At 47.2% G+C, this 21,828-nt stretch overlaps 3 protein-coding genes across 3 annotated transcripts in view; 2 read left to right on the forward strand and 1 right to left on the reverse strand.

The window, feature by feature from the left end:
* Nucleotides 1-1,896, forward strand: part of LOC129604995 (uncharacterized) — a 3,340-nt gene extending 1,444 nt beyond the window's left edge. Inside the window, exons 3-5 of the mRNA XM_055513895.1 lie at nucleotides 720-992; nucleotides 1,066-1,311; nucleotides 1,384-1,896. Of these exons, the coding sequence (XP_055369870.1) occupies nucleotides 720-992; nucleotides 1,066-1,311; nucleotides 1,384-1,748 (884 nt within the window). The 3' untranslated portion in view covers nucleotides 1,749-1,896. The remainder of the gene's footprint in view (nucleotides 1-719; nucleotides 993-1,065; nucleotides 1,312-1,383) is intronic.
* A 104-nt stretch (nucleotides 1,897-2,000) lies between these two features.
* LOC114868928 (uncharacterized) lies at nucleotides 2,001-5,317 on the forward strand. Its single transcript, XM_029172588.3, has 6 exons — nucleotides 2,001-2,360; nucleotides 3,090-3,431; nucleotides 3,509-3,625; nucleotides 3,835-4,161; nucleotides 4,371-4,452; nucleotides 4,542-5,317. The coding sequence occupies exons 1-6, from the start codon at nucleotides 2,291-2,293 to the stop codon at nucleotides 4,642-4,644; spliced, it is 1,041 nt and encodes a 346-aa protein (XP_029028421.1). The 5' UTR covers nucleotides 2,001-2,290; the 3' UTR covers nucleotides 4,645-5,317.
* Nucleotides 5,318-8,552: 3,235 nt separating this feature from the next.
* LOC114843659 (uncharacterized) lies at nucleotides 8,553-10,884 on the reverse strand. The gene is made up of 8 exons (XM_055502982.1): nucleotides 10,860-10,884; nucleotides 10,731-10,787; nucleotides 10,404-10,652; nucleotides 9,804-10,196; nucleotides 9,651-9,734; nucleotides 9,502-9,558; nucleotides 9,182-9,243; nucleotides 8,553-8,714 (listed from the first exon to the last, which is right to left on the reverse strand). The coding sequence occupies exons 1-7, from the start codon at nucleotides 10,882-10,884 to the stop codon at nucleotides 9,182-9,184; spliced, it is 927 nt and encodes a 308-aa protein (XP_055358957.1). The 3' UTR covers nucleotides 8,553-8,714.
* Nucleotides 10,885-21,828: the final 10,944 nt, after the last annotated feature.

Consider the following 21,828-nt stretch of genomic DNA (forward strand, 5'->3'; position numbering starts at 1 on the left):
CTTTAACCTCGTCTATCTGTTTGTCTGTCTCTAACCGTCTGTCTGTCTGTCTGTCTCTCTCTCTCTAACCCTCTGTCTATCTCTAATTGTCTGTCTGTCTGTCTGTCTGTCTCTAACCCCCTGTCTGTCATTCTGTCTGTCTGTCCGTCTGCCTCTAACTGTCTGTCTGTCTGCCTCTAACCCCCTGTCTGTCTGTCATTCTGTCTGTCTCTAACTGTCTGTCTCTCTCTCTCTCTCTAACGTCTGTCTGTCTCTAACTGTCTGTCTGTCTCTCTGTAACTGTCTATCTCTAACTGTCTGTCTCTCTCTCTCTCTCTCTAACCCTCTGTCTATCTCTAATTGTCTGTCTGTCTGTCTGTCTCTAACCCCCTGTCTGTCATTCTGTCTGTCTGTCTGTCCATCTGCCTCTAACTGTCTGTCTGTCTGCCTCTAACCCCCTGTCTGTCTGCCTTTCTGTACCCGTCTGCCTCTAACCCCCTGTCTGTCTGTCATTCTGTCTGTCTCTAACTGTCTGTCTCTAACTGTCTGTCTCTCTCTCTCTCTCTAACGTCTGTCTGTCTCTAACTGTCTGTCTGTCTCTCTGTAACTGTCTATCTCAAACTGTCTGTCTTTCTCTCTCTCTCTCTAACCGTCTGTCTATCTCTAACTGTCTGTCTGTCTATCTCTAACTGTCTGTCTGTCTGTACCCGTCTGCCTCTAACCCCCCGTCTGTCCTCCAGTCTCTCTGAACCTCAGTCCGAACCGTCTCCAGTTCTTCAGTGGAGACTCTGTGTCTCTGAGCTGTGTTGAAGGTGGACAGACAGTTGATGGGACGGTGAGAAGGACCAGAGGAGGAACCACTGACCGCTGTGGACCAGCCGGTTCTGACTTTGGCCTGTTCCAGGACTCCTCCTGTGTTCTGGACCTGTTGTCATCCTACACTGGACTCTACTGGTGTGAAACCAGTTCTGGACGGAGCGACCGGGTCCAGATCAGCGTGTTCCACAGAGAAGGTACCGGGTTCTGACGGCTGCTCTTTATTTCTGGCTCTGTTCTCGTCTCACTGTTCGTGTCCCTGTTGTTTAGAGTTTCCTTTTATTCTGGAGATCCCTGCACATCCTGTGACGGCAGGAAGTGATGTCACTCTGCGCTGCAGAAACAAAGATGGCTCCTTACGTGCAGCTTATTTCCTCAAGAACAACGCAGCCACTGGAGACGGGCTCAAAGTCCAGGAGTTGAGCATCAGAGCGGTCCAGCGGTCTGATGAAGGCCTCTACTCCTGTTCTACAGACGTCTCTGAGCCGTCTCCTCAGAGCTGGCTGAGGGTCAGAGGTCAGGACGGTGACATCACTTCCTGTTTAAAGCCTGAACGCTGCTCTGATCCAGGTTCTGCTCTTTTCTCAGATCCTACAGGAACCTCTGCTCCACCCTCCACCTCCTTCCGCTCTTCAGCTGTGACGGATCCCTCCTGTCCTTCCTCAGCCCCCCCTCCCCCTCCTCCTCCTCCTCCCCCTCCTCCCTCTCCCCCTCCTCCTCCTCCTCCCCCTCCTCCCCCCTGTGTCTCTCCCCTCAGGCTCGTCCTCCACCTCCTGTCCTTCTCTCTCTACTGTTTCTGCACTGGCCTGTTGGTGTCCATCTGCTGCAGCAGGAGGATGGAGGACCAACTCGTCGTCTCCATGACGACGAGTCGTGTGGGAGGTGCCAGTCTGGAGGAAGAGGACCATTATGTCCTCGTTCATGGAGCTGAGGAGCAACTGGACCCACGCTGACAAAAAACCTAGTTTCTAAAGCTTTAAAAGTTTTAAACATTTACTTTACGTTCTCCTCTGGAACTGTTTGCTGTTTGTAAATTCATTCAGTTTATTTATAGACGATGTACAAATGGCAACTGTAAATAAAATGTGTCAAACATTTAAATGGATCTCTTCAGTCCCGCAGGCGGCTCACGTCACGTCACGTCACGTCACGTCACGTCACGTCACGTCACGTCACAGCTTCAGCCTCCGTCATGTTTCAATGTGAAGAAGCAGCCAGTGATGAATCCTCTGATCAGAGGAGAACGACCCAGACTCACACTAATGCATTCACCGCTGTCACACATGAACGTGTGTTTAACCCAAAGCCAGTTAAAATAACGTCTCTTTAACGTTGCTGGTAAATGACGCTGGCGGTTTAACACGTAGCAGCGAAAGTGAAACCAGTGCGGCCCAGTCAAACCAGGCGGTGGCAGCAACACGCAGGAACCGAAGCAGCTCATGGCGTCGGTACCGTCCGCAAAAGAACCGTGACCGCTTCGGTGGTAGCGGCAGTAATGAGCCACGCTTTGTTCCGGAGGAAGACGAACATGGACCGGGTCGTGGTTCTGCTGATCCTCCTGCACGGTGAGTAAACGGTTCCGACTCGGACCAGTGGGTCTGAGTCCGTCTCCAGCAGAACACACTCCAGAATCAGACACATCGACGGTACGGCTGGTGTCGGCTTGGTACCGGTCCGGTACCAAGCCGGTACCGGGTCGGTTAGGGTGTGGGGCCACTGCAGTAAAGCGAATCTTAAGGAGGAGGAGCCTCCGGTCCGAACAGACGGACTGGAAGCGTAGAGTTTGAATCAGCGGAACTGAGCAGCTGGTTCTGATTGGTTCCAGGTCCAATCACTCCGTGTGTTGAGCGGCTCTGATTCCTTCAGATCTGAGTTCATCAGAATCGACATCTCCTAAGTTTTCCGTAAAGTGTTTTCGCTACGTCCTAATTTCAAATCAAGACGTCTGACGTCTTCTCTTCATTTACATGATGCCGGACGCGAAGTTACGAAACACTACGCAGTTTTTCATACAAACATACGAAAAGCTTTAATCATTACTTTGTATTTATGGATTAACTAAAAGTTTTACACCGTCGTCACAGCCTGTGGACGCAGTGAACCAGTGGAGACGCATCGACTTTCCGTTCTATTTCTATTGAGCGTTTGATTTACCGTACACCCTGGAATACGGGCGCAGTACATTTGAGCGCGGCTGCCTTGACCCCAGTGTTATTGTTTGATTCTAAGTAGTAACTAAGTGTTTTGCAGATTAATGGTCCTTGTCTGTTCCTTGATGAATGCTGTCCCTTCAGTTTCCCAGCATGCCTTGGGTGTGGAGGTGCACGAGGGGGAGGACTGCGTCGTCCTGTCCCTCCAGGTCAACGTCTCCACCTCAGATAGGTCTACGGTGGTGTGGGACCGAAAGGATCTGAAGAAGGAGAACGTTCACATCCGTCAGCCGAGTGGAGACGACTTAACAGAACAGAACCCCATTTATGCCAACCGGACCTGGATGGGGCCGGACGCCCTGCGGACCGGAGACCTCAGCCTCACGCTGAGGCGGCCGGCGGTCACGGACAGCGGAACCTACACCTGCACCGTCCGCCGCCTCGGGCTGCAACTGGCCTCCACTGATGTGCAGCTGCAGGTCACAGGTCAGAGGTTCTGGAACCAGTGTTAAATGTACCCAGCAGAGATAATGTGACTCATTTACTGCTTGTGTCAACTCCAGAACCGCCTCTGGTCTGGCCCTGGGTTCTGGCAGGCGTCCTGGTTCCCCTGCTCGTCCTGGGAGCTGGTTTTGGTGTCATCGCGTTTCTTGCACATAAAGCGATGAAGGACAGACTAAGTACGTTCTGTTTGTTATAGGATATGCTGGTTCTGGTTCTGATCAGTCCACAGAGCCTGCTTTATGTTATGTAACACATTCATCTGTTGCTCTGAACCCTGAGTCCTCACAGTCCAGTCAGTAGAGCTCTTCAGTAGAACTCTCTGGACCTCTGATCTAAAGGTTCCGTCTGGTTCTGTCTGGTTCCGTCTGGTTCCGTCTGCTCTCAGAGACCCAGCTGAAGGTGGCGGAGGTGACAGAGGGAGCAGATAAGGTCACACTGACCTGTACCACCACAGCTGACGTCAGAGGGGACATCACGGTGGAGTGGAGACGCTCGGTTCCTCACTACAAGATCATCCACACCTACAGGGACGGAACCCACCGACCCGAGGCCGACTACACGGGCCGCACAGCCATGCAGGGGAACCCGACGAAGGGAGAACTCAGTCTGACCCTGCAGAACCCTCGGCTGGAAGATGGAGGCGTGTACATCTGCACCGTTTACAACCAAGGAGAGATCCTGAGACAGAAGATAGTGGTTCTGAATGTCAGAGGTCAGTGCGGTACCGTCCAGAGCAGAACCAGTATGTGGGTCCATCTTGAGGAGATGAAAAAGGTTCATTAGCATTGGGTTGAGGTCCTGCGGCGTTTGGAATGGGTTTGGACCTCAACAAGTCCGTTCTGTGCTCCCAGGCCATCACACTTGGTACTGATTCAGGTCCAGTGAATCGGGTCATAACATTCGGGTTCTTCTTCTCTGCAGAGACCTGGATTAAAACCATCAGGGGCTTGTTCCAGTGCTGCACCAATCAGAACAACGGTGTCGTTGGTTCTGAGAGGCCCAGGTAATGTTCTGTACAGTCATGTGACCTCAGGACAAGGAGTTCTGGTCCGACACAGTCTGGGTGTGACTCACTGTTTTCTGTCTGTGCAGAACCACAGGGAACCAGCTCGAAGCAGCAGAAAACCAAGAGCTGATGCTTGAAGTCCAGAATGGTTCTGATCCGAGAGAGCCTGGAACTGACGGCTCTGTGTAATGTTCTGTAATAATGTTCTCAGTATTTATCAGAACCCATCACTGTCATTGTTAGTTTATGTAAGAATCAAACGTGAGGGAGTCGCTGAGCTCCAGACGTCAGCAGCCTGTGATGACGTCACCTCTGCTCTCCATCACTGGACGTCCAACGGTTCCGCTGCTTCGCGTCACACTGATCCAACCCGGAACCAGACAGAACAAACGCGGTTCCAAGCAGAGCGAGCATGATCTGGTTCTCCAGGTGTAACGTGGGTCAGAGTTGGATCACGTGTTCTGTCTGGTTGGGTCGCTGTAACTGGACGTGGTTCTGACCCTGAAGGTGGAGCATCAATCACTCATTTACTATGAACTGATGAGACCACGTGTGACGCGAGGAACAGAACCTTCTGGTTCTGCTTTTGTTCTGCTGTTCCTCCCTCGGTGCCGTTCTGGTCTTGGCTCAGTCTTACCGGGTTCAGTCTCTGCATGTTTACATGGACACTAATCAGCTGATGTGAAACTGCTGCTGAGTCTCACATCCACTTTCAGACTGAAGGCGAACGGGAAGTTTTAGTTTTTGGTTTTGGATTTTATGAGGTTACATTTGTTTTTAGATTCATGTCTTAACTTGTGTTTGAACAGAAAACTGTTTTTATAAGCTGCATAAAAACCTTTAATAAAAGCCAGTTTCTAGAGTTTGGTGTCTGATTTCCTTCATGTTCAGTGGAACCGACCCGGTTCTTAGATGAGCTGAGAGCAGCTGCTGGACTGAGACGAGGACGGTGGTTCGGTTCTGGTTCAGAACCAGGACCGAGTCCAACACACAGAGCAGCTCCTTTAGTCCCTGAGGCCAAGCTTCAAACTATTCACTCATCCATTCATCTCCAGTTTCACTGTTTCACTCATGGACTCGATGTGTCAGGAGCTGCTTTCAGCCGCACGTCTTCTGTTTGATGACAAACTGCCTTCTGTGTTTTTACTTTCTCCTGGTCAGAACCTTGGATCACTGTCAGAACCCGGAGCCTCCTGCAGTTACAGGCTGCTGACTCTCAGTTAAACATGCTCTGTAGAACCTTTGCTTGTGTCTGCGGTTCTGTTGGGGCTGTAGGACGGCACCATGGGTTTATTCCTGTTTAACAGGTTTAGGACAGAGTGAAGCTGTTCATCCACTGCAGAACTGCGCTTTAAGCAGCTTCACTCGGACTCATCCGCCCTCGCTGAGTGAAGCTGAGGTTCAGTCTTCTGCTGCATCAGACTGGAATCTGTGCAACACCGCCTCACATGCCTCGTGGCTTGGGAAGCGACAGGTTCCAGGTTCAAGTCCACCAGGTGTGTCCTTGAGCAGGACACTTCATGCTCATGTAGCAGGTGACTGCTCCTTCAGAGAATGGGTCAAAACGCAGGAAACAAATGTCCCCTCTGTGGAACTGAGGGAGTCTCCTCCCTCCTTCGTTCTTTATTCTAGTGATGGTGAGATGAAGCCTCTTGAGGCGTTGAACCACTTGAGCCACTTGGTTCGAGAAAGGGTCCATATGTCGAAGCTTCATGTGCACACGGAACCACCTACTGGCCAAGTGTAGAATCACAGGCATCTGTATCTGAACCACATAATGTGTGATGCATTGAATTGAACTGTCTGTTGGAAATGACTATGAATTACAAAAGAATGCATGTCCAAATTGTTTCTGTACATAAATCATCACATAAGAACATAGTTATTTTGAATGTATCCTGTGTGTTTCCCAAAATGCTACTAGAATATGGCAGGTTGAGCTGTTTTTCTGAAAATGACATGGTCACGATCAGGCGCTCTTCCTAAACTCAAACTCACTAAATATCTCAAAACTAGTGATGGGTCCAGCAACACAGATGCGTCGGCGCATGTGTCGAGCTCATAGAGCGAAACACTGTGTCGGTGCGCGTATCGCGTTGGGAAACCACGTGACCGATACAGTTCCTGTATCAGTCACTGTCTGACGCGCCAGACTGTGTTTATAAGGAAGCGCATGTGTCGGGCTGCATCTGCCGAATGGAATCCATGAGCGTTTGCCGTTCATCGTCAAATTCATCTATAATTCATCTCATATCGGAAAATAAGGTGTCTTTTTGATTTAATTTTATAATAAAGTGAAAGTGTATTAATAAAATAATTAATTAATTTTAAAAAGGTTTGCACTTGATGTATCTGAATTCAGATTAATTTCAAAGTGACTCTTAGTTTACTAATAATAGTATTTCATGCAGGTTAAATTTCATATTTATTCGACAGAACTTTCCTATTTAAACCAAACCATCTCAGAGTTTTGACCCCAGCAACACTTCTAGACCCCAGATTTAAATCACTCTGGTTCCGCAGTTCCTCCAAGTGCAATGAGGCCGTCAGTAGACTGCAGTCAGAACAGCAGCTGTCTGCACCCACTTCAGGCATGTTATTCAGCATTATTTGTTTCTTGATGTTTGGAAATGGTGTACTAAAATGGCAGTGTGTTGTTTCTAGATAACCTTTGGCATGATCTCCTCATTGCAGTGGGCAGAGAGACCACATTTGTTTAAAAAAAACAAACAAAAAAAGCATCCTCATTGACAACATGTTCACTTAGATGTTTACGTTATGATACCTGTCCACTTTATCGAATGTATCTAAAAATATCAATTTTAAATGTAAATGAAGATGTGAAATAATACTATATAACATACAATGGCTTAACTTATATTATTGTATATATTAGGTCATCAAACCAGTCCGTCAACTAAGTTGCCTGTAGGGATTTTTAAGGTCCAGCAGGTGTCAGTATTCAGTGGCACAGTATCAATACAGTTTTGCAAGGTGTCGAAACGCTTCATGACGCCTCATCTACCATCACTACTCAAAACTATATAAACGCTATTCAAATTTAACTATACAAACTCTCAACTGACCGCAACTCCCCTTCAAAAACCCACATCTTGAATGGAGAAGTTTATTTCGCTGTCCAAACTCGCGGCACAACTCGAGCCACTTCCTGAATCAGTCACGTGGTACGGCCGCGCAGCGAGGCGTCACGCGTCATCATCTTTAGCTCCTCCCATAAATGAAGCAGGCGCCGGTACGCGCATCGCGGAAACGCCACACCTCCACGTCTCACCAGCGTCACTCATTCATTTCATCCGTGTACTGTGGACACCTGCACCTCATCAACTTCATCAGTTGTAATGTGCAGCTCAAGCTTTTCTTCATTGTTTAGTCCTACTGTATAACTCAGCTTGTAGATGCAATGGCTGTGGCAGTAATGAAGGTTTTATTATTCATGTTATTCATATTCCTGTAGAGAACCCGTCAAAGGTCACATTAATCCATGAATCAGAAAACAAATGTCTGGTTGAAGGTTTGGAGTCGTTGTCCTGATGCTGCATTAACCTGAGTTTTTATGTTTATGTGTGTGTGTGTGTGTGTGTGTGTGTGTGTGTGTGTGTGTGTGTCTGCGTGTGTGTGTCTGCGTGTGTGTGTGTGTGTGTGTGTGTGTGTGTGTGTGTGTGTGTGTTCAGACCTTACCTGTATCAGAAAAGGCTCCTGCTGTGTATTAGTGGAGACGCTGTGACCTGTTTGATTCAAGTCAAGCTTCTCGCTGTGGTCGACCACAGGGAGCGTCTCTAAAAATGCAGCGTCTCTGAAAACGCTGCGTCTCTAAAAATACGGCGTTTCATAAACGCAGCGTCTCATAAACACAGCATCTAAAAAATGCAGCGTCTCTGAAAACGCAGGCGCGGTTTCAGCTCAGTGTTAAACATAGACACTGACTGCAGGTCAGCGGTGTCTCAACCACACGGCCCAGTACACGTTGCTCCATCACAGCCAGTTACTGTTACTGCGTCTGTTTCAACCTCCACTACATACGAACAGTCACAGAACAGACAGGAGGTCTCCATTCAGAGACACATCTGGACATTTTATTCATTTGACAGAACCTTTGTCTCAGTTGTTCAGTGCTGGTGAACTGTCACTAGTTTCATCTTTGGAGCCTGATATCGTGTGATGAGCTGTTGTAAATTCTACTTTCTCTTTGATGAGGTTTCTCTCAGTTCCAGTCTCTGCTTCCTCTTCCTCATCTGCTGCTGTAGAAAGAAGCAACAAACATAAAATCAGAAATGAATGAAGCCACGCTTCATGGTGTTAAACTGGTGTGTTTTATGCTGGAAGCGCTGGAGCCGGTCAGTGTTCTAGTTTAAGTCTAGTTTATTCAATTTAAAATGAAGTGAAACTTACAAAAACATGTCTGATACTGTTGATATTAGTTAGATATTAGTATTAGGAACAGTGGAAAGTCACTGATTGTTTAACACCAGAACTCACTTCCCTCCAGGGTTTGTGTTTGCAGTTCCTCTGCTTTTTGATACATTTGGTCTCATTTCATGCAGTATATAATTATACATATATCACAGCAAACCAATAACCATTCGACTCGTTCTCTTGTAGTAAAGACGCTGCTGGTGGTTTTATGTGACGCTTGTCACACTCTGGTTCCTTCTTTTATTTCTCAGCCTCGTTGTGAAATGTTTGTTGTGTTGAAGCCTTTTCTCACCTAAACGCTGATCACTGAGTAGACGGCGCAGTCGTCTGATGATGACTTGGATGATTGTGTCTCTGTTTGAAAGAAGTTGGATCTGTTTGATTAGATTATTAAATAAAAACACTGTAGATTTGACTGATCATGTAAATCATGTGAATCAATGACATATGACTGATGATGGACCTTAATGTGTCCAATTAAAGTAAAAATGAATAACAAAGTAGAATAAGTTCTATACAGGGTCAGTTTGATCATTTGAAATGACTGATTCCTCCTCCTCCATCCTATCTTGAACCTTTTCAGCCTGTGCTGTATTCGTTCTGTTCATTTACCTCGTCTCCTCTTTGGCTTTTTTACAGCAGCGTACGTCACAATGTCTGAATCCAGACCTGAAACATGAACGTGCTGCCGTCACTCATCAGGTTCCGTTATGACCTCATATACTGCATGTGCAATAGTACTACTACTTATTCTCTCGTACCTGTTTGGTTCCTTTGACTGTTGATGACAGCGTATGTTTGCTGATCTGCAGCAGCGCCGTCGTCTCTGCGTCCACACAGCAAAGCTGCCGATCACATCATCATAGGTTCAGAAAAGCTCAGAGACACCACGTCTGGCAGAGATGCTTTCGTACCTTTGTGCTTCTTACAGAGACATAGACCGACAACCAGCAGCAGCAGCAGCAGAACCAACGCAGCCGTGACAGCGGTCCAGAGCAGGAAGGACCCGTCAGACGGGTCCGAGGAAGACTGATCCTCAGCAGAAGTCAGACTGTGATTCACCACAGCCAGCCAGCTCTGTGGAGAGGCTCCAGCTCCTGAGATGCTGCAGCTGTAGAATCCCTCCTCAGACGTGGAAACGCTGCTGATGCTCAGCGTGTTCTTGTTGTAGGTCGTTTCCAGACGCGACTCATTTCTGTAGAAATCAACGGTTTGTTGTGACCCAGTTTTCTTGTTGCGACAGTGAAGGGTCACGTCGTGTCCCTGAAGCACAGGGTGAGCAGACATTTCCAGGATCACAGACCCAGCTGGAACACATGGAGACGTGTTCATCACAGTCACAACACCTTCTACACGCTGCTGTGACCATCACACACATGCAGTGTTAGTACTGAGGAGCAATGGTGAGGTTTCCCCCATGGTTCAGTCCTACATCATATTCACACAGACACAGGAGCAGCTCCAGCCTGATGCACGGCTGCACCACAGCTTAAACACATGAGCATTAAACGCACCGGTGACAGCGATGCCCACGGCGCCGCTTCTCTGTCCCTCCTCGTTTTCACACCAATATCCTCCAGTGTGTTTGTTGAGAGCAGGGTCGATGGAGCAGGATGGAGCTGCTGCGTCACAGGGTGAAGAACCTGCTGAAGCAGCGTGATCCGTCTTCACTGTCCACTCAGCGACAGCATCAAGCTCACAGTTCACTGTGAAGGCTTCAAACTCGTAGAACTGAAGTCTGTCTGGGCTGATACGAGGAAAAGCTGCAGCTGAGACCAGGACAGTGCAAACATTAAACCACAATAAATGACGTGACTGATGAATAATTAGGTCCAACTCACCGTCATGAGCGAAGCAGCTGAGGTCGACCAGCAGCAGCAGCAGCAGCATCAACATCACTGAGGACAGAAGCATCTGTGGGTTCTAGGTTCAGAAGATGAAGATGAAGGAGGTGAAGATCAGCTACTCACAGAGTCTGGTGTCGCTGGTCTCCATGACGATCGCTGCTCACTGACGGTCTGTGACGGATCCTGATCTGAGGTCAGCGGCTTCAACCTGATGCCACAGACACCGTGAAGGGGTTCAGAGGCTGCTGATGATGTCATCACTCAGGCTCAGATCAGTCCCGCCCTCTGCAGTCACACACTACGTCGACGTGACGTGATGCTGCTCTTTATCTGTCCTCGTTTTAATGACTCATCACTTTAATACATCCTAAAGCTGCTTTTACAGCCTAACTGCTCAGTTCATTGGAATCTAAACACGACGACAGCAGATAAACAGGATGAACCTGCCTCATTGCAGCTAATGTGAACGTACTAAGACTCTGACTCTGCAGATCAATGGCTCCACAGACGCCTGCAAACGATGAGGGTGAGTTAGAATGTGTGTATTTAATGTAGCTCAGAGTTTAAGTTCTGATGATTTATAGCTTCAGTCGTCACAGATGGAGTCAATCATTTCATGCAACTTCTGAAGGTGTTTGTTAGTGACAACCTTGAGTTTATACAACAATTTACTAATTTACTAGCTCACATTTAAACCTCTAAATCTAAGCAGCTGTTTCTGAGTGGAGTCTATTTTAGACTGAATTAACCTGAATCTGTTTTAACACAACGTGAACCTTAGAATTTCTGAACTACACTGGTGAATGAGTTTCTTTGGAGGTTGTTTGTTTGTCTTCAGAGATGACACAACTGAACGTTCAACGTTTATTCATTTGTCTGTGAAGCACAGGTTTCTATTAGAAGCTCATCCTCCCGTCTCCTCTCCCGTCGTGCTGCTTTAAGCTGATCCCAGCGTCTTCTCCAGCTCCTGCATTGCCATAGCGATGGCCTGTGGCCTGGCTGTTGATGTCATTGTAGCCGTCATCGTTTGCTACAGAGTCAAACGTAAGTCACTGCTGAAGCTCAGACAGTGAATCAGTGTTCAGATTAATGCAGAACATTTCTCTCCTGAAAAGGACCAAAAACGATTTGAAGAGGAAAATGAAGCAGCTTCAAGATGATCTAACGAGGAACAAAGAGAAGCAGGGCTTCGTTAGGACACTAATGGATCAGAGGAGGAAGCTGAGAAACAGAGGGATCAAGCTGCAGCAGACGATGACACAGCAGCAGTCACAGCTGCTGTTTGAGGAGCAGCTGCTGGAGATCAACGCTGGTTAATGACCTCAGTCTGATTCACAGCAGAGAGACCGACTAAAAACCTGCTCACCGGCAGATGTGACACAACTGGACTGAATAGAAGTGAAGGTTCCACGCTGCCCCCTACAGGCCTCTCCTCTAATGTCTCTGTCTCTATTGATCTGGATCTGCAGCCGTTTTGTTAAACTCCTCCTTGTCTAAACTGCCAACATTAATCATCACCGACCTGTTATATGTGGCTGCTTCCCTCTGACACACATAGTGGAGACACACAATAGACACACACAGTAGAGAAGATCAGACATTTTGGACGTTGGTTCTTTATCTCTGTTAAACTCAATCTAATAAAGTTCGCCTGTCATTGTCCTCACCTTCAGTGGCCTTTTATTTTTGTCACAGTCTTCAGTCAAATAAGGATCTTGTCTTCAGCTTCTTCTCCACATTGGACCGATGACCTGACCTGGTCCTCCCTCATTTAGACTGCAGGTTTGTTGTATTCTGGGCTGAGAACCATGACCTATAGACGTGGTAACTCATCAATCAGTCTCTAGAATACGGTTCTGGATGTTTGATAAACATCAAACATTGTGTGGGGGGATGGTGGGATCAAACCACTTACCTTCTTGGCCAACACTCCACCCATTGAGCTACCAGGTGTTAAAGGCCACATGTGAAGCGAGTGAACAGTATTAAAAGTATCTACAGGCATCACCTACTGAAGAAGAAGATCCTGCTGCTGACAGGAACTTTGGTTTGGTCCCACCAGAGACGACAAAACACTGGACTTACTCTATGCCAACACCAAAGAGGCCTACGCTGCATCCTCCCTCCCACCGTTGGGCAGAGCTGACCACAACATCCTGCATCTCCTGCCTGTGTATAAACCTGTTGTACACAGGCAGCCGGTGGTGCCCCGCACAGTGAAGAGGTGGACAGCTGAGAGCGAGGAGGCTCTCAGGGACTGTTTTAAACACCACTGTGTGGACGGAGCTCTGCGACCCACATGGGGAGGACATTAACGCAATAACAGACTGTGTAACGGACTACATAAACTTCTGCTGGGAAAACACCGTTCCCACCAGACGGGTTCGGTGTTTCACCAACAGCAAGCCATGGGTCACCTCTGATATTAAAGCTCTGCTAAAGGAGAAGAAGAGAGCATTTAAATCAGGGGACAGGGAGGAGCTGAGGAGGGTGCAGAAGGAGCTGAGGAGGAAAATCCGTGAGGGGAAGTCCAGCTACAGGAGGAAGATGGAGGAGCAGCTGCAGCAGAACAATGTGAGTGAGGTGTGGAGGAGCCTGAAAACCATCTCAGGCTTCAAAGCTCCACACCCACAGGCTGAGGGGGACCTGAGCTGGGTCAACGAGCTGAACTCACACTTTAATAGGTTTGACCAAGCACCCACTCACACCTCCCAGCAGCTGCCTCCGAACCTCTTGTCACCTCATACCACTGGATTACCAGCCCCCACAGCCCTTCACACCTTTACACAAAGCCCTCTACCCTCAGCCCTGACGACTGGCGACTCATACCAACCACACCCCCTCACTTCACACCACACTGAGACACTTCCTCAACCCCTCACTTCACACCACACTGAGACACTCCCTCCACCCCTATCCTTCTCCAGCACCCAGGTGAGAAGTGAGCTCAGGAAGATCAAGGCCAGGAAAGCAGCTGGACCAGAGGGCATCAGCTCCAGACTCCTTAAGTCCTGTGCAGGCGAACTGTGTGGAGTTATGGAGCATGTCTTCAACCTGAGCCTCAAGCTGAGGGTGGTACCACAGCTCTGGAAGACCTCCTGCGTGGTACCAGTGCCCAAGACACCGCACGCCAAAGACCCCAGCAGCTTCAGACCAGTGGCTCTGACATCACACCTGATGAAGACACTGGAGAGACTGGTCCTGGGTCACCTCCGCTCTGCGGTGGGAACCTACCTGGACCCGCTGCAGTTCGCCTACCGACACGGCATAGGAGTAGACGACGCCGTCATCTTCCTCCTACATCGAGCCCTTTCCCACCTAGAGAAGCCCGGCAGCACTGTGAGGATCATGTTCTTTGACTTCTCCAGTGCCTTCAACACCATCCAGCCGGTGCTTCTGAAACACAAACTGGGGGAGGCTGGTGTTGACCTTCATCTGACGGAGTGGATCATGGACTATCTCACAAACAGGCCTCAGTTCCTGATCAATGCAGGGAAAACGAAGGAGATGGTGGTGGATTTCCGCAGACAGCAGCCTGCTGTCATACCACCGATGCACATCCAGGGAAGGGACATTGAGAGAGTGGACTCTTACAAGTACCTGGGAGTGCATCTGAACAATAAACTGGACTGGACTCATAACACGGATGCACTGTACAGGAAGGGTCAGAGCAGACTCTACCTTCTGAGGAGACTGCGGTCTTTTGGAGCTGCTCCTGAAGACCTTCTATGACTCTGTGGTGGCATCAGCCGTCCTGTACGGTGTGGTCTGCTGGAGCAGCAGCATCACAGTGAGGGTCAGGAAGAGACTGGACAGGATCATCAAGAAGTCCAGCTCTGTCCTGGGCTGCACTCTGGACACGGTGCAGGAGGTGGGTGAGAGAAGGGTCCTGGCTAAACTGACATCCATCATGGACCAGGACTCTCACCCACTGGAGGACTCACTGTCTGCTCTGGAGAGCAGCTTCAGTAGCAGACTGATCCACCCTCGCTGTGTGAAGGAGCGATATCGTAGATCCTTCCTACCTGCTGCTGTCAGACTGTACAATCAGAACTGTTGACCACGTCCCACTACAGTCACTCACCCACTGCATCAGTGGTTTATATAGAAACCTGCTCTGCAATTTTATTGACTAGACATGTTTTAGATGTATTATCTGTTAATGCTTAGTAATGATGAGCTCATTATTTAAACTATAGCTCATTCTGTCCATGAAACAGAGGTAGGTCTTTTATGATAAACCAAAACACTTTGACCAGCAGCTTGAACACAACACTGATGTCGAGTTCACTGCTCCACACACATAACAGGTTAGTGTCAGGAACGGCAGAGAGAGGACCCAAATGCACAGTGCTGACACCGTAGACAGATGGTGTGCGTAAAAGGGCTTTTATACCGAAATCGTAGTCACAAACAGTCCAGGTCATTCACGTATGGGCACAAGGATTGAGGCACAGAGAGAGCAGGGTTAATCAGGTCCAGTTAGCAGGCAGGGTTCAGTAACAGAATAAACAGAGTACGGTACCAGTCAGGATCAGGCGAGAAACAGCGGTCGGGAACTCGGGACAGGGTCGAAGAGGGGGTAAATTGAACAAGGATTGCTGGAAGGTGACAACATGCGTGCAACGATCTGGCGGCTAGCTGTGGTGATAGGTGTGTTGAAATACTGTAATTTCACCAATAGGGGCAGTGTGTGTTGTAACGTTGTTGTACAGTTCTGTTAGGTAATAAAGTGAACGGTGAGACCTGTGCTGAAATTCATCAGGTTATGGGCCCAGAGGACGCTAAAAAGGCTGTTTTCACGGTATTTTGTGCATTAAACAGTGTTGTGAGTTTTCACAATGGAAGATAAGCTGTTTATAGACAAGCTGAGCGGACCGGAAAATTGGGCGACATGGAAGTTTCAGATTGAGCACTTGTTGAAGGCTAAAGGTCTGTGGGGCATGCTAACGGAGACGGAGACGCTAGCCGCAGATGCTAACGCACAAGCACAAGCGGAGTTTAGTAAACGGAGAGAGAAAGCATTCTCCATGCTAGTGCTGAACGTGAGTACACCCCAGCTGTACCTGGTAACAAGCTGCCAGACTCCCAAAGAAGCGTGGACTACGCTGAAAGGCCATTTTGAGAGAGATACATTGGCGAATAAACTGTTCCTTAAGAAAAAATATTTGAAATGAAGGAAGGATGTCAATTAACTGAGCATCTAAAGCAAATGAAGGAATTGACTGATCAGCTATCGGCTATAGGAGCTGATATTAAAGAAGAAGATCAGATCGTAACACTTTTGGGTAGTTTACCACCTAGTTATGCTACCATTGTCACTGCATTAGAAACTAAGATGGACAATCTGACGCTGCAGTTTGTTCAACAAGCTTTAATAAATGAAGAGCAAAAGCGGGTTAATGCACATGAAAGTTACAGTGGAGCTACTTCAGGTGGTTCATCAGCGATGTCATCTCAGTGTTGGGGAACTGTCCCAGACAACTCCAGGACAGGAGGAGCAGAAAGACCAACCACGTGGCGGTGTTACAAATGTGGAAAAGAAGGTCACATTAAACGGGACTGTCCAAGTTTGAAATATAAAGCAAAAAAGAAAACTCATAAGGCTAAAAGCATGATGTGTGAAGATGCAGAAGGTGGAAGTGCCTTTGTCAGCAAAGAGGCAAATCCAACTGACTCACCACAACAGGTTGAATGGTTGATAGATTCAGGAGCATCAAAGCACATGACATTTGATAACAACATTCTTCAAAATTACCAAGAGTTCACGGAAGCACAGTCTGTGAAGCTCGGTGATGGCAGGGTGGTTGATGCCCTAGGAATGGGAAACGTAAAGCTGAACATGACTTTCAAAACAAGTGATGCAAAAAGTGCCACAATGTATGATGTGTTGTATGTTCCAAAGCTGTCAGGGAAGTTATTTTCAGTGGGAGCAGCTATCAGGAAAGGCAACACAGTGCAGTTCAAAAAGTCTCACTGTTACATACGTGGAAGAAATGGAACCCTTCAAGGAATGGGAACACAAAGAGCTGATGGACTTTATCAGCTGGATGTGAAGAAGGACGTACCTGTTTGTCATAGTGCATCACTAGCAACCAGCTTATGGCACCAGCGGTTGGGTCACACTACCAAGCTTAAAGAACTGAAAGATCTGGTGAACGGAGTGGACTTCTCCACAGAAACAGATGTTTCTTTCTGTGAGGCATGTGTGGAAGGTAAACTGTCTAAACAGCCATACAAGTCAATTGGAGGAATTTGTTCCAAACACAGAATGCAGCTAATTCATAGTGATGTCTGTGGTCCCATGCAGACTGAATCTATTGGTGGAGCTAAATATTTTATGACCTTTATTGACGATTACTCTAGATGCTGCAAAGTGTATTTCCTGAAACACAAGAACGAGGTGTTAAACACATTCAAAGAATTTGAAAGAACATTCACAAATGAGTGTGGACAAGCTGTTAAAAGACTCAGAACAGACAATGGGGGTGAGTACACATCAAGAGAGTTTCAAGAATATTTGAAAGGTCAAGGCATCCAACATGAAGTGACTGTACCTCACTCACCAGGACATTAGTTGAAGCAGCTGCAAAGTATGCTGTCACATGCTAAGTTGCCAAAAATGTACTGGGCGGAAGCTGTAGCCACAGCAGCTTACATTCAGAACAGACTGCCTACATCTGTACTGAAGCAAAAGACACCCTATGAGAGATGGTGTGGAAAAAAACCTGACATGAGTCACATGAGGGTTTTTGGATGCATTGCTTATGCACATATTCCAGGTGAGAAGAGACAGAAACTGGACAAAAGGGCTATGAAGCTACGTTTTTTAGGCTATGCAAGCAACACTAAGGGTTATCGTTTATATGATGAAGAGAAAAGGAGGATTTTAATCCGCCGGGATGTTGTTTTCAATGAAACAAACTTTGACTGGAAACAGAAAGCAGAAGAGTCTCATCTTGAGAATGAGGTAACTGTGGACACAAATGAGAATGAAACACATGAAGTCACTGCTGATGACACAGTCAGAAGAAGCGACAGAATAAGAAAGGCTTCAAAGCGATTTGGATATGACGAGTTTGCTGAAACAGTCGTCGTTGATCATCATGCAAATATGTGTTGTGTGACAGAGCCACTCACAATGACAGAAGCTCTGAAAAGTCCTAATGCAAAGGAATGGCAGGAAGCAGCTGATCTGGAATATGAGTCGCTGCTAGAAAATGAGACATGGGATCTAGTGGATTTACCAAAAGATAGAAAAGCTTTAGGTTCAAGATGGGTGTTCAAAGTCAAGCATCATAGTGACGGACAAGTGGAGAGATACAAGTGTAGACTTGTTGCCAAAGGCTACTCACAGTTGTATGGTACTGACTATGATGAGACATTTTCACCAGTGGTGCGTTTCAGCTCCATTCGTGTACTACTAGCTTTTGCAAATCAAAACAATCTGCATGTACATCAGATGGATGTTGTAACTGCATTTCTAAATGGGCATTTGGAAGAAGAAATCTATATGGAGCAACCAGAGGGATACATCCAACCAGGACAGGAAAACCTGGTGTGCAAACTAAAAAAATCAATCTATGGACTGAAGCAATCTCCTCGTTGCTGGAGCAAAGCCTTCACAGAGTTCATGATGGAACTCGGTTTCAAACAGAGCACATCAGATCCTTGTGTGTTTGTGAGATCAAGACATGAGCTTGAGATACTTGCAGTTTACGTGGATGATCTCATTCTGATAACAGAGTCGACTGAAAGCATGAACGAACTGAAAGCAGCGCTCAAGAAGCGCTACAAGATAAAAGACATTGGTGAGTTGTCCTACATCCTGGGCATCTCTGTGGTCCAAAGCAAAGAGAAGAACTGTGTCTTCCTACATCAAAAAAACTATATTGAAGCCATGCTTAAGAAATATGGGATGGAAAATGCTAATCCAGTAGCAACTCCTGCTGACACCAGTGTGAAACTGAAGAAGAATGATGGTGTTAGTAAACCAGTACACCAACAGAACTATCAGTCGATGGTAGGAAGTCTGTTGTATGCGTCAATAGCTACACGACCAGACATAGCTCAAGCTGTGAATGCTGTATCAAAATTCAATGCAGATCCCAATACTGCTCATCTGACTGCTGTGAAGAGGATATTTCGCTACTTGAAAGGGACAGTGAATCTTGCCCTGAAATATGAGCGGTCACAGTCTGGATCCTTAGTTGGATTTTCAGATGCAGACTGGGCTGGTGACCAAGATCAACAGCTCAACAACAGGCAACATGTTTCTACTGAGTGGAGGAGCGGTGAGCTGGCTGAGCAAGAAACAGGCGACAGTTGCATTATCAACGGCAGAAGCTGAGTATGTTGCACTTAGTCAAGCTGCTCAAGAAGGAGTTTGGTTGAAACGTTTACTAGGTGATTTTGGAATGGAGGATACACCGACAGTGATCCTGGAAGACAACCAAAGTGCCATTGCAATCGCAAAAAATCCGGTGGATCACTCGAGGACTAAACACATAGACATTCGATATCACTACATACGTGAATGTGTGCAAAATGGACAAATGAAACTACAATACTGGGGCTGAGGCCAGTTGTGGCCTCGGCCACTGGCCCTGATGGAGAGATCACCACCCAGTTTTAACTGCAAAAAGACATTTAGGGCGAGGGGGGGCACTGTCCGGGACACACACCGTCAGCCAGCGGTTGTGCTCCTGGAGGTGTCACCCACCTTCAGTGCACTTTAGTTCCACACACTCACGTCCAAGCTGGGTTGCAGGGTTCTGGGGTGCCTTTTCTACTGCCCTCTGCCTCCCCCGGGTTGGGGGGGTTGGTTCGGGGCTCGGGAGGAGCTGCGGTCCCTGCCTGGGGCCACATGGACGGCAGGCCGGTGACCTACCCTCCCCACGAATGTGATCAAGCGAATGGTGTGGGTGCGAGAATGTATCTGAGAGCGCATTGGTTCACGTATGATTGACTAGTTTGTTGTGAGAGAGTCTATGGTGTGTGTGTGTTGATGTGATGATGTGTGTTGCACATGTGGGTGGGTGTATGCGTCTGTGTTTGTGTGAGTTGGTATGCATGTGGTGCGGTTGAAGTGTGGGGGGTCCGGTTTTTCGCCCGGGGTACGATGATCGTCTGCCTGGGTGGTCTCTTTTCTGCTGACCCCACCAATTGCTGGCCTTGTGCTGCAGGCCGCTGTGGCGCCAGGGGATGAGGTCGGGCCGATGGGGTAGGCCCCGCTCCGCCCATGTGGGGGTGGTGGGCTGGGGGCGGGTCCCACTCTGGGCGCGGGGGCATCTTCTGGTGGGCTCCCTGCGGACCGTGGGTCCTCGGGCTCTACTCTTTCAGGCCGACCCTCCCGCCGGGGGGAGTGTTTGCCCCTGGTTCTCATGGGGCGGACAGCGTTGACCCCCGGTGGCCCACTCTGGCCTCGGGTGCTGTCTCTGTGGCTGCTGCAGCTCTGCCTGGGGGGCTCTGTGTGGGCGGCTTGGGTTGCAACACCTGCCCTCCTGAAACTGAAGGTGTGTGGGCTCCCTGGCTGCTGGGATTCCTTCCTCTGCTTGCTGGATGGGCGTAGTGGCGGAGCCCCTCACATCACCCTGGCTTCCACAAGTGGCATTGTTCATGCACCAACGTCTGCCTCACCCTTTGGGTGAATAATGTTAAGCTACAGCCTTACTAAGCTTGTAGTGGGACACTTTCCAAATCCAACTGTAAGTATTACTGATACTTATCACTACCAATATGAATAATGTGTGAATATGGAATTTGTGGTGTTGTATGTCATGACTTTTATTAAGTAGTATGGGATATGTATAATAATGCACATATGTATGTATATTGTATGTATATGTTTGAATTAGTATGTGCACATACCTTAGCACTATTATTGGTATTAGTATTAATCTCCAAGGTAAACCACAGTACAAAAATTGTTTAGTTATGAATGTGTTAGCCTAAGGTACATCCCTGCTTCTTATTTATTTTTATTTATTTATTTATTTATTTTTTTGCTCCGATTGTTTACTTAACAGATTTGCTTGGTTTCAGCAGCTGGTTGCACCCCTTAACCCCCCCCCCCCCCCCCCACCCTCCCGCATACACACCCTAAAGCAGAAACCTAACCTGTCCACCAACACAGCAACATCACACACATTTTGGGTTAGCTAAATAAACCATTAAATAAACCATAAATCAGGAAGAGTATATATATTCTATATATACTCTTCTTGTTAAAGCAAAGCTGTCCATCACAATATGGCATTTAGCGTAAGATATGCTGCTTGCTAAACTGCTGGACAGAACAAAAAAAAAAAAAAAAAGAAACTACAATACTGTCCAACACAGGATATGAAAGCAGACATTCTGACCAAACCATTGACCAAACAGAGGTTTGAAATTCTCAGAGGACAGATTGGACTTTGTTTCATGTGAGAATAGAATTTTTTTTTTGACAGGTGAATGCTGAATACAACCTGATCATATAAAGATGTTTTCTTGTTCAGTAAAATCATTATATAGATAAGAAATGTAAAAAAGGAAAGGAAATAACCTTCTCAGGGTTACTGAATACAGATCGAGGTTAAAGACTGATGTCTGGAATTTAAGTTATTATTGTTTTTTGAAAAAGGGAGAGTAGCTTGTGAAAAAGAGAAGGATTCAGAATTCTTTAAAGTCCTAAATATTGTGAAATTAAGTGGGAGTGTTGAAATACTGTAATTTCACCAATAGGGGCAGTGTGTGTTGTAACGTTGTTGTTCTGTTTTTTCAACGAAGAGGTAATAAAGTGAACGGTGAGACCTGTGCTGAAATTCATCAAGGTGGTGGTTAAATACCCAGGGGTGATGATTAAACTAAGACAGGTGTGTGTAATGCGAACCGGAAGTAAGACTAGAACTGAGAGTGAGAACAGAAACCGGGAGTACTACAAAATAAAACAGGAAATGAAAACTGGAACCAAAACATGGATGACAAACTAAGTCCTTTCAAAATAAAACTGAGAACGAAAACCTAGACCATGGCAGTTAGTAGTCACATCGTTAGTGCTGTACTGTAGTTTCTTTTATATATGTTAACAAATATGTTTAATTATCATTTA

Source organism: Betta splendens, chromosome 2 (genome assembly GCF_900634795.4).
Source record: "Betta splendens chromosome 2, fBetSpl5.4, whole genome shotgun sequence".
Taxonomy (NCBI): Eukaryota; Metazoa; Chordata; class Actinopteri; order Anabantiformes; family Osphronemidae; genus Betta; species Betta splendens.